The sequence below is a fragment of the Myotis yumanensis genome, unplaced genomic scaffold, assembly GCF_028538775.1.
Source record: "Myotis yumanensis isolate MYYU_CA2020_CCGP unplaced genomic scaffold, mMyoYum1.0.hap1 SCAF_12, whole genome shotgun sequence".
Taxonomy (NCBI): Eukaryota; Metazoa; Chordata; class Mammalia; order Chiroptera; family Vespertilionidae; genus Myotis; species Myotis yumanensis.
The window spans coordinates 8,518,941-8,532,789 of record NW_027223763.1 but is presented as its reverse complement, the minus strand read 5'-3'; the positions used below and the strand labels follow the sequence as shown (position 1 = coordinate 8,532,789).

At 35.5% G+C, this 13,849-nt stretch overlaps 1 protein-coding gene across 5 annotated transcripts in view; it reads right to left on the bottom strand.

The window, feature by feature from the left end:
• DENND1A (DENN domain containing 1A) overlaps window positions 1-13,849 on the bottom strand; it is a 461,262-nt gene that overhangs the window by 311,700 nt on the left and 135,713 nt on the right. For 3 of the 5 annotated variants that reach the window (XM_070430712.1, XM_070430713.1, XM_070430716.1), the window contains one exon: window positions 2,038-2,087. The exons of the other annotated variants lie outside the window; for them this stretch is intronic. In XM_070430712.1, coding sequence (XP_070286813.1) covers window positions 2,038-2,087 — 50 coding nt within the window. The remainder of the gene's footprint in view (window positions 1-2,037; window positions 2,088-13,849) is intronic. 5 annotated transcript variants of the gene reach the window in all.

Below are 13,849 nucleotides of genomic sequence, written 5' to 3'. Positions count from 1 at the left end.
GAAGCATATTAGAAGAAAAATATTTTTCTAACAACAGCAACAAAAGGCATCAGACTTCGGTGGCAAAAAATATTTTAGAACTAAAATTTAAGCTCCTGTTTTTCTTCCATTTCAGAATGTATTCACCCAGACAGGTAGGTAAGTAGAGCTGTATGGTGTGATGAGAGAGAGAGAGAGATTGAGAGAGAGAGAGAGAGAGAGAGAGAGAACACATTTGGGGAGATTTAATCTCTTTGCAAATTTCTTCTAATGTTAGTTTACAAAGTCAATTAAGGAATACCTATCCAAAACAGATCATCACTCTAACAAGCAAGCATGTAAAAATGTATTCTCTTATTTTTCTGTGTTAAACACCTAACCACATTTTAAAGACATTTCAGCTTTATTAATTTGTATAAATATGCCCTTGCCATAATTTGTAATACATTTTATAAGTGACTGGAGGAGATTTCATGCATCGCTAATTCATACATATAAATGTGAAGTTTGCATTAAACGTCTCTAAACAAAACCTTGCTTGCTATTTTTAGAAGGAGTAGGATAAAGAAGAGATAAGAGGACTCTCATTACAAAGACTGATCTTCTTAAAATTAAGGCTATTCTGTTTTGAGCATCAACCTGCTACTAAAACAGTCCTGGTACCATGGTTTAAAAAGGCCCACGTCTGGAAATACTACAATGGTTGATTGGCTTAAAAAATAACACATGAGAACCAGGGAAAACAGTGATTATAAGTGGTTGGCATCATTCCAGAGCTGCTTTTTAGTACTCTTTTTGCTTCCTAGTACTCTTTTAAACTCCTTTGGCTATTAGTTCCCATCTCACACCATTTTTAGGTTTATGCCAAATAAACAAGGACACTGCTACTACAAAGTGCAGAAAAGACCCAAGCAGCAAACTACCCACATGCACTCTACGTCACCCAAATTTTTCAGGCTTTGCCTTGTTTGGCAATAGTAAAACAATAGAACCTTCCTGAAGATGGGCACATTTTATAGCATTTTTGGAACATATTATGGCACTTATTACTTATAATGATACTTACTAAAACTTCTCTATCACTAAAAGTGAAATTTTTAAGATGTAACATTTGTATAGTTTCATACTTCAATTTTGCATTAAGGGAAAATCACAAACAGCAATCAAGTGGACAACTGACTGAAAAAAATGCTTAAACTATAATGAAAACATAATGGACATTTCTTAAAAATAAGATTAAGATGATTGTTTTGTTATTTTTAAAATTTGTATAAATATGTTGTTAACAAATTATAGTATTATAAGTAAGAGGAAAAAGCTCTTCTAAACTTGTTTTTAATAAGCCATTTAAAAATAATCTTCTTTTAAAAATAAGCTATTAAGCATGGCTCATTTTTTTTAAAACGCTTAGATTGTTTTAATTATCTTCAAGCTCTAATATTCATACTTCTCCAAGAAATAGTTTGTCACAATGCAAATGCTAAAGAAATGTTTAGATAATTTTGTATTTTTTAGTCTAAAAAACTATAGGAAATGCTGATTTCCTTAGAGATATCATTCTTAGCCACCTAAACAAAATGCAAGACTATATTTAGCAGCATATCTTTTAAATAGCGGAACACATTTTAAAAAGATAGGCCTATGCCCATTTAAATTTTATCTTGAAGTCTAAGAAAAACAGTCTATATATACACATAAGGCCATGAAGTCACATAATATTACTTAATATTACTTGGTAAAGTAAAATATATTCATATTTAAATAAAAATTAAAACCCAACCATTCTTAATCATGGTTTGAGTCTGATAACCAAAATCAAAAGTTTAATGTCATGCAAACTACATTTCACAAACTAACTAATGCAAAGCTCTAAGCTTTAAACTTTCTGACAGTGTCAATAAAATCCCCAGGAAAGGAGACTACTGCAACTTTCCTTGGAACATAGGCATTTTAAATCATGGTTAAGCAGACAGAATGTTAAGAATGGTATGGTTTTTATTTTCCATAGCAGGTTTATTGACGCCTTTTCTCTAGTAAAGTTTGAAAATCTGACACTACCTGTCCACATAGAAGGGGAAACAAAACTTGGTCAAAGTCTGTAGAACTTCCTGTGGAGAGAAAAAGAGATAATTTATACATCCAATGGGACCAATAAATCTAACATTAACCATGGCACACAATCTAGCAACTTTACCCTAAAGAAAGAGGAGACAGATGAAGAAATATGGGCTTTATCAATTACATGGGAGGAGTACCAGGCAGTCAATCATGAGAAATAATAAACATGATCAAACTTCATTAAAAATGAAAAATTAATCAAGAATCACACATGGGCAAGCAGCAGGAGTCATGCAGGAAAGCTCTGAAGGGAGGGAGGCGATTGGGTTGCTGAGTGTTAACACCCCTCCAGGGACCATCTCCAGCCTGACCATATGGATCAGAGTGAATAACACCGAGCCACATGGGTTTGGCCTGGCAGGGCCGCTGTTGCTGGCACCGTTTTTTGCCTGTTACCTAGGAACAGAGGGGGCTGGGATTAGACAACGCTTCTCAACATCAATAGGCCAAAGCACAAGCAGAATAGAAAGCCAACTTGAAGATAATTGTCTCTGAACATTGTCAACTACATGTTTTAGAGTGTAAAACTTCATTTTACTACTTTATAAAGGAGTTGTGATTTCTGGCATAAATTTCTTTTGTAGCCAAACTGTAACAATTTTAAGTATGTACTATTTTTAGTTAAATGTCATCATAATTGGACACACTTACCTGCTTGTAATTTGTGAAAATTCAAAGCAAACTACTAGTTTATATATCTTTTAACAAATATCTAGGTACATAAAACCAAGCATGTTATTTAAGGGAAGTATACAAAAAGGGAACAAAAAGCAGAGTAACATTTCAAAGACTTACTTACAAAAAAGAAGCTTCTTACATTAAGAAAAGCACATTACTGTATGAGACACAATACACAGTGGGATGTGTGACTTTTCCCAATGGACACATTTCATCTACATAGCATCTATACACATAACTAAACATATATACAAGTAATTAATTATTACTTCCTTCATAGTATTTTCTCTAGCTTGTTTTAATTTAACTGCAGACTTAGCCCACTGTTGGTGCTTAAGTTCACTGACCAATGTTATAAATTTTAAAAAGTATTTCTTTCATGCATTTGATTTGCTTTTTAACTATTCAAAATCCCAACTTAGAGACAAAATGAAGAACATAATTTTCAGTCATTGAGAAGCTGGTTCAAATAAAAACAAACTTGCCCATTGCAAATCCTAATCCAAGTGATAAATTAAAGGTCAGTTTACAAATGTAGCATTTTTCTAACCAATAATAATGAATTATCAATGCTAACTGGATTGATGCTTCTCGCTTCATTTAGCTTTAAAACCAGTTCTATCATTCAAGAAATAAACCACATCAATCTAATAACCCACTCAATGAAGCAGAAAGCACACTGACTTGCTCTGCCAGAACATATTCCACCTACATAATTCAATTGAGCATATCCTATTTTTTAATATCATGGACTGGGACTATATACATCACAGCACTGTTAAGGCATGTCATGAAATAGTAAAGGAGTAGGAAACAAAAAAGGAAAAAAGTGGATTCTAAGAGGCATTGTTGACACATTAGGTAATTTCATAATGTGGCATTCAAATGTTCTTATTTTTTGTTTTAAACTCATATTTAAATAAATGGCTATTACTAATAGAGAATCAAAAGAACAAGAGCAATTTCTCAATGCATAATGTTATTATCAGGCAAATATTGGAAAAGAAGTCATATAAAACATTCATTTTATTGTCTGTAGTTTCAATTATAAAATAAACTATAACGTACATACACATGATTTATATGCAAAAAAATCCTGACATAATTCCTTTCACTTCAGGTTTCAAACACTACAGAATATCTCTTGACTTCAATATATGTGTCAAGCAATTCTTTAAAACTCAGTACTAACGCTCCCTCATTGCCAAGATCAGCTACAAAGACAGTTATCCTTTACTCCTCAAAAGTTACAGGTGCAGAACTGCCTCTCTACTCTATGTTGGAGTTGAGCTGCCAAAAGGCCTCAAGATTTTTGAAAGAAAGGACCCCCATGGCTACGAGAAGGCATTGTGTTCCTCAGCAGAGTCAAAGGAATCTAATATACCCAACTTATTACTCAGTACAATATAGAAACTACTTATCATTTTCTAATGTCAAGAGTAATAACCAACCGTGAACTTGTCTGTCAGATAATATTAGAACAAATATCAAAACACCAAATGTAGGCTGAGTATAACCCACCTCCCAAGAACTTTCCGTTTTACCCAAGAACGCAGTGATAAGTCTAATTAAGCAGTGGGGCAGAGGGAGGGGAGGAAGGAAGGGAATATAGGCAAACGTAGGCACATGTTTGTGCATTACAATATGTTTCTTCATGTTTGTGATATTACAAGAGCTTGATATTCCAATTTAAGTCAAACAAGACGGTGGTGTGCTGTCAGAGGAGAAAACAAAAATGAGCATCTACTCTGTGTTAGGCATATCACACGTTATCTCAATCAAAATTGAAAAATCTACTTCTTGGTTTAGGAAGGGAAGACAGGAAGAGGGAGGAAATAATAAGCAATGTTTCTTGTAAATAAAAACAGCTAAAATAAACAAATTTTTTAATACTTCTGGTTTTCCTATATATAACATTTAATTACCTTATTCTCTTTTCCAAAGGAAAACACAGTTATTTGAATATGAAAAGTACCACTCTCCAAAGAGGGGACTTTAAAACCCTGATTTAAACATATTTTGAGCATTATATTTAGAGCAGAGTGTCCTTCAGCGTTAACTTTACTGGGAAAAACAGTCATTAACCAGTTATTCCAACCCCTCTTTCTCTCTAGAACCAGTGTCTTTGGCTAGGGTAATTTCTTTGCAGATAATAATTTTCCTGTTTTCTCTCCTTTCTCTAGCCTACACAGCTCTTTCAGAGGACCTCAACTACTGCTATATAAATCGGATCTTCGAGATGCAGTGCAGCTGATGAAATGTAAATGACCTCATTGCTAAGGGGGGTGGGGGGGAGATGGTGCCAGCTCTCCAGATCAATTCCCAAGTTTATATTTTCACAAATCTTTTTATGTACAGTTTGATTTTTTAACATTTTAATGAGCAAAAAAAAAAGTGAATCTATAGTAACCAGTCACCACAGTTAAAGTGCAGGGCATGAACCAGATCCCAGGAGGAAACCAGTCCACCATGTCACCACTGGCTTTAGGACATTCGCCACCTGGTTCCATGTCCCCAGGTTCCAACTCTTTTCATAATCAAAACACTGCTGACATTATAAACCCCAGACGGGTTTTCTAAAATCCCTCCCAATCAATATATCCAACACATAACTTATTGGAGGCAACACTGAGCTCATTGATTAAGGTGAGTTCAGTAGCAAAGTTTTCAAAATAAATGAGACAAGAAAACAGCAACCAACCCCTTTGTGTCACCAGACAATTTATGAAATAGGCAATTTCCAAAAGAGCTTTTCTTCCAAACAAAATATCCAATACCTCAAAGGGGAAGAGGTAAGAGCAGAGGGGGCAGGGAGGAAGTGGATGACAGGCAGCCGCACAAACCTTTCAGTGATGCATATATTAAACAGCAGACTGCACAGTGTAGTAGACAAGCAACAATATCTACAAAGCTCTGCCCACAAGGAGATACTGAGCTTCAGACTATGAATCAAAATATGCAATTAACACACCTAACACTGGATTCACTTGCAAATGAAAATCAGAAATGAACTCAAGATTCATCTCCATCTTTTTAGGATTCATTTCACCCAGTTTGAATTCTCAACCAGTCAGAAGGCCCATCAAGGGAATTTACCCCAATCTGGAAAAAGTAGATTGTGTCATGCTGAAACTGGACCATTCTCTTAAAAAATCTGGGAAATCTTTAATAAGTATATTTTTCATCATAGAATCCTATTTGGAAGCAAAGCTTCAAAGACTAAACTCGATGTAGTTCATTGGAATTACCAGTAACAAGAAGGCTAACCCAATTCACTCTGAATTTGGGGTGCAAGGTAAGGGAGGGTATAAGAGATCCTGCAACAGCTATCAGTTCAGATGTCAAACACTGTTTTCATTGCTTCATTGAAATCCATAAATAAAAATTAGTTGTATTTGGCAGCTGAAAACAACTGACAGACACAGACATACACACCCTGCAAATAAATGCCATCTGAAAGACAAAAGCGCAGGCTGATTATAATGTCCACTGGGGTTACAGAATATTGGGAGATGAGGCATGTTCTCAATAGTTCAAAAGGAAAAAGAAAATATGTGCAGGAAAACATTTAAATAAAGAAAAGAGAGAGCATGAATAAATGAATGGATTTTCAAATATGTAAAGCTACAATCAGCCTCTTTGTAGCTTGCTGAAAGCTATATAGCAGTGGATAATTTACCTTTGTCCAAAAAGAGAGTGAAGGAGAGAGAGGCGGGAGACAGTAGGAGAACATTTCCGGAGTTTCCTACATCTAATTTATTTGTTCGTTTCAAAATGTAGATGTGTGATGAAAAGATCAATGGAGCTCAAATTCCTAAAATACTCTATTTCTATGCTTAGACATTTTTAATAGCATGAGGGAAGTGCTGACCCTCTAAGTCCTGCAATTGAGATCAGTGCAACTGACTTGAAAGAAAAGCCTCTGATTGATGATCTTAAAACTCAAGTTGAAAGTTAAAAACAGAACACACACAAAATCCAAACATACAAAAAGCTAACAAAATTTCAACTTTAAGCCATTTCAAGTTAAAACCAGGGATTCCAAGTGAAAGCTACCAGAGATTTTAATGCTTATGATTAAGAAGGGTAAAACAGAATGGTAAGTTCTTAGAAGTTTAATTAGTACCAAGTTCAAGAATGTTGATCAGAAATTTCCTAAATAAGAAAACAGGAAATATAATTTTTCTCCTTCCCTATATATGCTTAATTAAATCTAAGATATATACATAGTTACAACCAAACTTTTATTTATTTTTTTCAGTGAAAAAAAGCTTTGAATAAGGGATTTTACAAAAAGGCCTTTCAACATCCGAACATAAAAGCTGGGTCAAATTTCTAACAACTCTGCTCAAATGCTAGAGTCTGCTTCCTCTCTTTGGTATATTTCAATATTTACTCCCAGTTTACTTTTTATAACTTTAGTTAATTTTGAGTCTTGCACACATTTAATTATGCTAATTTGTATAATACCTAATATGCCCAAAGATAAAATACAATAAAATATAGAAAGTCATCATATTCTATAACATGAACTTTATATCTAAATTACTGACATTAAGTACATAGGTAGAAAACAGAAGAGCCACCTCTATAAGTACTTTAATGTGTAAATCTTCATGACTTTTTGAAATCCAAAGGAAAAATATATTTTAAAAAAAGATATTTTCAAAAATATAATCTTATAAAAAATTTTAATTTAACAAAGCCACCCCATCTTTTTATATCCTTTCCTTTCTTCAAAAAAAGCTACTTAAAAATGTTCACAAATTAAATATCATATAAAATCTTTTATTCTAGGATTTCATTTTATTCATTTTAAATCTTACAGCAAAAGGGTTGAAAATGAGAGTTATATTTATAAGGTCAATATTAAACATCAATAATTTTCTTGACACTTGTTTCAAACACTTCCAAAACAAACAAATGCTTTGGTTAGAATTTCTTACAATTAGCATTCAATGCCATCAGTAATAGGATTACTTGGACTTAATATTATTACTCTAAAATATTTTGCCTTATTTATTTCCTTAAACATTTTTCTGCACATTTATGTTATCAATATCTAAAAGGAAGAAAGATTGGGGAAAGTGGAGGAGGAGGCCACAAGTCAGTACATACCAAAGGAATAGGGTCCCAACGGTAAAACTGCAAACATGGTTTCACTGAAGAAGCAACTTGCCCTCAGGAAGACAGTATTTAAAAAAGAAAAAAAAAAAAAGAGCACTGATAGAAATAGTGTTTTATAAGCATATTAAAAAGCTGTCAGCTTTTAAATATTTTAAATGCACACAAAAATGTGCACAGATGGGCAACTTTTCTGCTCACATTATTCTAAAAAATTTTTTTTCATTATCAAGCTCAAAGTCCTTGAATTTTTTAAACTTAATTGTGCCTCTATTTCTTAGAATTCACACCCCAAGGCCAAAGCTTTCCTGCCACCAGTCGTTCAAATCTGACTTGGACATTACACAGGAGGAGGCTCCAAGCCTCCCTGAGGTCTCACTCCTTTTACAACACACGAAAAAGCAGTCGATAATGGGCCCGTGTTGAATTCACTGCTCTCCACGTCTCCTCCTGGGACACAAGCCTAGCAGATGTGATAAAAACTGTGTCAGAGAAGTGGCTCTAGTTTGTGCCTTAATGACAACTTAAACCTCTAAACCAATACAACCAAAGGACTAACAGAACTGGCTGTTGCCTCTCTCTCCTGCCAATCTTCGAATATCTCTGAACTAAATTAGCACCTCTACCCACAACATCCCCTGCCACCCCACAAAATCCATTCTAATTTTAAAAGATAAATGAATTCAGCAAATGTGTTGAGAGAGAGAGAGAGAGAGAGAGAGAGAGAAATAGAGAAGACTGTGTGTCCCCAACTGTCCTATAATTAAGCCCTAACACCACATATTTCATGTAGTTTATATTTTCTCAAGGTATGACTGTGCATTCAGCTGCCTTAAAGAACTACCTGGTATATATTCCCTCTCTCATTGTCCCAGTAAACATTATTAGTATAAATGGTAGAGTTACGGTTTCCAAAAAGTGCCTAGAGGTATAAAAAATTATTTTTAAATATGTCCAACCATAGAAAAGAAAAGTCATTATTCTGAGTTATCGAAACATTCTAATTATTAAAATTTATACAGAATTTTTTAAATGGTGGGGGGTTATACTTTTAACTTGTAAGAACTCTTTGTCTTATCTAATAATATGGTACCAAAAAATAGATTTAAATATGTACTTTTGATAACATTTTCTAAATTCTATAATTCAGCCTTCAGATGATAGGCCCTTTTACCCAGTATCTTGAAAGCCTATTCAGTCACAATTGCATACCCACTTAATCAGCAATCATTGTTCTGGGATGCAGGACTTTGTTGTCAAGACAAGCACCAAAACCTTAAAAAAAAATTTTTCAGAACTGGCATAAGAAAAAAGTGATCTTTGTCAGACAAGGACAAATTTATGCAAATCTTTTATAAACATTCACAAACATTTATTTAGCTTTTGAAATGTTGGCCTCATTTGAGAGCATGAAAATGAGGGGGAAGTAGGAAAACGCAAAGGACAGCTTAGAAGCTGGCACGCTACATAAATATTCAGAAGGAAGATTATAGGATTCATGTTAGGCTGTCTTAGGCTTCTCCAAAGTCCACACAGAATAGCAAAGAACAAAACTAACGAGAAGTACAGCAGATGTTAGACAATGCATCAGCCTCTTTTCCTCTCTCACTTGGCTATACTTGGACGCTTTTATATTTTCTTTCAATATGGTTAGGTCATTCAAGGATTCTCCTATAGACTCTGTATTGTGGCTACAGATCTATAAGCTGGAGGTCTGTCAGCTTTCCAAAAGTTTCCAATGAAAAGGCATTATGCAAATTCTACCTCTCTTACCCTCTTTCAGGAGGGGGAAAAAAGCCTCCAGTATGCAGTCATCAGAGTATTGGAAGCCCCAGCCTTCATTTCTGTATAGCTGTGTTTGCCTCAGGGCCACGCTGCTTGTTTTGACAGTGGATCCCCCTAGATAGTTGGGATTAGTCGAGCTTGTTTAGATAAACTTGAAATCAAGGCCTTCTCTAGGTAGACAGCTAGATGTAGCTACCGAGTTTCCAGCTGCCTCCTCCTTTCATCCCCAAACAACTGGAGATTCACTGTAGCTATCACAGCCACAGGCTATGTCACATACATAAGTACAAAATTAAAGGCTGCTAAAAGAAGCCTTTGTAAGTCTTAGTGCTAAAATAAGGAATCTGTACTGCTTGGTTTATACAAATTATTCAGGCACTACCAGTATGGAATTGAAATCATCAGTTAACAAGGCATATTAATCAAGGTTCCCAGCTTCTTTGGATAGATAGGATCATAGTTTGATAATATACCTAACCTTCTGCTTCTTAGCTCTTGAATGAGAGAGTAAGCGTTTACAATGTTGAAAGCGAAATAATAGGCTTTATTTACCCAGCCAGTGGCAGGGGATGTCAGACATCGCCAACAAACACTGTGAGCAGAATATGAAAATCAGAATGTAAATATCAAATCTACTTTTGAGAGAGAATTATTTAACAATGGATTAGACAAGACCTCACTCAACAGTCATCTGTAATTACAGAACTGTTTCACATCAACTTTTATTTCCTACAACTTGCAGATTCTGATGAAATGATATCAGGAGGATTCAAGAACTGATGAAATTTATATTCACAACAGATTAATGACATCTCATTACAAAGAAAGAAGGCAGGTGATATGAAACACTATTGAAATAAAAAATTATACAATTCAAACAGTTTTCTAAATCTAACATTCAAGGATTTTACAACCTTTACAACTAGAAAATGTTTCTTCAGAGGGCAAACAAAATGCAAACAAGGAAAATAATTCAATTCCATATGTGTGTTTTATTCTACTTTACATAGCCTGCTTCAACATATAGATGCTAGTGTTTATCTGAGGCTGCCTGGGATAAACTAAAAACAATGGCACTGGAACAGGTTTAAACATTTTTTTTTTTTGAGACACCAGACATTACAGAAGGCCTTCTACCCCTCTGACCAAACTGTCAGTCACACAAGGCAGTTTCAATCAGTCAAGTTCATATATCACCAACAAAAATGTGTTCCCATAATTCAACAGCTAAATCACTATTTAAAAGAAAAGCCCTAAGACATGCAAGGCAGTCTGGAACTACAGTCATCAATTTGAGGTTTCCCTATGAAATCTCTGGTTCATTTCATGTACAACTTACAAACTAAAGAAGGAGTCAGCAAACTTTTTCTCTAAAGGGCCAGATAGCAAATATTTTAGGCTTTGCAGGACACTTATGGTCTCTGTCACAGATTCTTCGGGTTTTTTTTTGTTTTGTTTTGTTTTTATAACTCTTCAAAAAGGTAAAAGCTTTCTTAGCTGGAAGGCCACACAAAAGCCAGCCCCAGGCAGGATTTGGCCAGCTGGCTGCAGTTTGCCAGCCCCTGATCTAGAGTGTCAAGGAGCATGGTCACATAACACAATCCAAACAAACTCACCAACCCCTAACACTCAAATTTAAAAATACCTGAAAGGTTAAATGCCAGTCGTGTTGGTTCTCTGGTGATCCAACAATTCACACATGATTTTTGACAAATGGCCAAGTATCTCCTGCACACAAACATGCTCTCTCTTCTTGCAGAGAAAATATTTAAAATACAAAGAATTAAAAATAAAACATTTCCACAATTCAGAATTCACAACTGTTTTGTGACATGGATTCTTTAAAGAAGCAATCCTTCTTATATAAATAGTTTCACCATAGAAAACTACTACAGTTTGTATGAATATAATATTAATTATGTCAAAAGATTACCAGTGATAGCTATAAGAATTAAGTACAGTATATAATTTAAAGAATCTAATTATCTTATATACTTGTTCTGATTCAGTCTTTATTTTGTATTGCATATATCAATGGTCATCTGCTCTCTGGAGGGGTTAAGCGCCAAGTGGAAGGGGACTGACAAAGAAGCTAGTATGTGTCACATCCTGTGCCAGAAGTTTACATGTGCTCAATAGCCTTATGTGGATACAATCACCCTCCTATTCATGAACTGAACCTTGAAAGGTGAGTAAAATTAGTTTCAGGTAGAATGGTAAAATAACTTGCCTAACTGGAAGTAGAGCAATGGAAAAGCTAGAATCATGGTGCTATGCACCAAGTTCATCTGTCCTCGGAGCTCATGCTCTTCCCACAATCCTCAGCTTGCTATTTTGTTAACTACAAATAAGATATTCAAGAGAGATTCTCATACTTTGACCCTGTTTGACCAGGATTCTGTTTCCAGAGTTACAAACACTCATAGAGCTAAAACTGTGCAGTGGTAGTCCTCCATGCTAAATGAAGCTTCCCAATTGCAGCAGTGGAGTGAAAAATGTATGTTGTGTCAAAGCTCTTAGGTTAGGGTAACCTTACATGCCAGCTTGCCTAGCACTTTCTGGTTTATGCTCATTACCTCTGTGTAATCGTGATGATGTGCCCCATCTCACTCTTGAAGGTGCTCTGGATTGGATACTACCTATGATCATCACAGTCTTAGAGAAAGGAAAAACCCTGGCTTGTCTGGAGGATACTGAAAGAGCAAAAAGCTGCTCCACTTGCCTGGTGATGGAAAGTGGGTGGTGGTCTTAGGAGAGTTCGTTTTTATCACTTGACTCCAGGCTCTTTATCTACATTAAAGACTTATTTACATTCTATGAGTTAATGCAATACTAGACATTATCAACTACATGGAAGCAGCAAAGTCCTTTCTTTGCTTCATTTTCCTCATGCTATGTAAAAAGAAAACAAACAAACAAAAAACACTTATTGAACTAGACTAATTCAGGTATTGTGTACACATCATGCCAACTTCTCATAATTCTAAAAAATTAGTATTACTTTCTTGTTTTACATATTTTAAAAAAAAAACTGAGGCTGAAAAAGTAAAGTCTTTGACCAAAGTGACATTTTTAGGCCAAACATACCCCCCAAAAAAGGCACTTAAAATTTTTAGGGTGAATGATATTTGTTAAGAAATAAATGAGATGTGAATAATGAAAAGTACTTTAGCCATTAAATCTGTTTATTATAACAATAAAACATTTTAAAAATTCAGACATACTTCTCAATTTACCAGGGGTTTAGCTCTCCAGGAAAGATAAGCATCTGGCAGGTTGGAAGAGTTCTCTGATAAAAATGCTGTTCTCAATAATTTATAATTTACACTCCTAAAACTAGATGTTACTAAAGAGGCATCATGTTTGAAATACATCCAAATTCAAGAATCTCAAATACCACTGTTTAAGCCTCTACTAGGTAGAATGGGATTTAATAAATATGTTTTCATTTGTCCTACCTCATTCAAATTCTGAGACAAAAAATCACAGTGTGAACACTATTCAGTCATCTTGTATAATAAAAGGATAATATGCAAATCGACCGAACGGCAGAACGACCAGTTGCTATGACATGCACTGACCACCAGGGGGCAGATGCTAAACACGGTAGCTGCCCCCTGGTGGTCAGTGCGCTCCCACAGCGGGAGTGCTGCTCAGCCAGAAGCTGGGCTGACAGCTGGTGAGTGCAGCGGTGGTGGCGGGAGTCTCTCCTGCCTCCGCGGCTTACCGTCAGTCAGACAACCCCCGAGGGCTCCCGGACTGCGAAAGCGCGCAAGCCAGGCTGAGGGGACCCCCCACCCCCACAGTGCACGAATGTCGTGCACGGAGCCCCAAGTTTATTATAATATATCGAATACTTAGTCTACTAACACCTATGTATAGTACCAGGTCTTAGAGATGTAGACATGAAGTAGACAAGAATCCCTGACTTCCTGCCTGTGGGGACGAAGAGAATATGTAAACAAGTACGTGCAATAAAGTGTTGTAGGTGTTCTGATAGAAGTCAAGGGAAAAGAAAGGTACTGTCAGGTCTACCCAAGTGATGTGAAAGACTCCTCAGAAGTGGTGACAGTTGAGCTGACTTTTGAGAAATGAGTAAAGTTGGTATTTACTAGACAGACAGGCCAGATAATATTCTAGGGATAAGAGCAATGTGAAACAAATA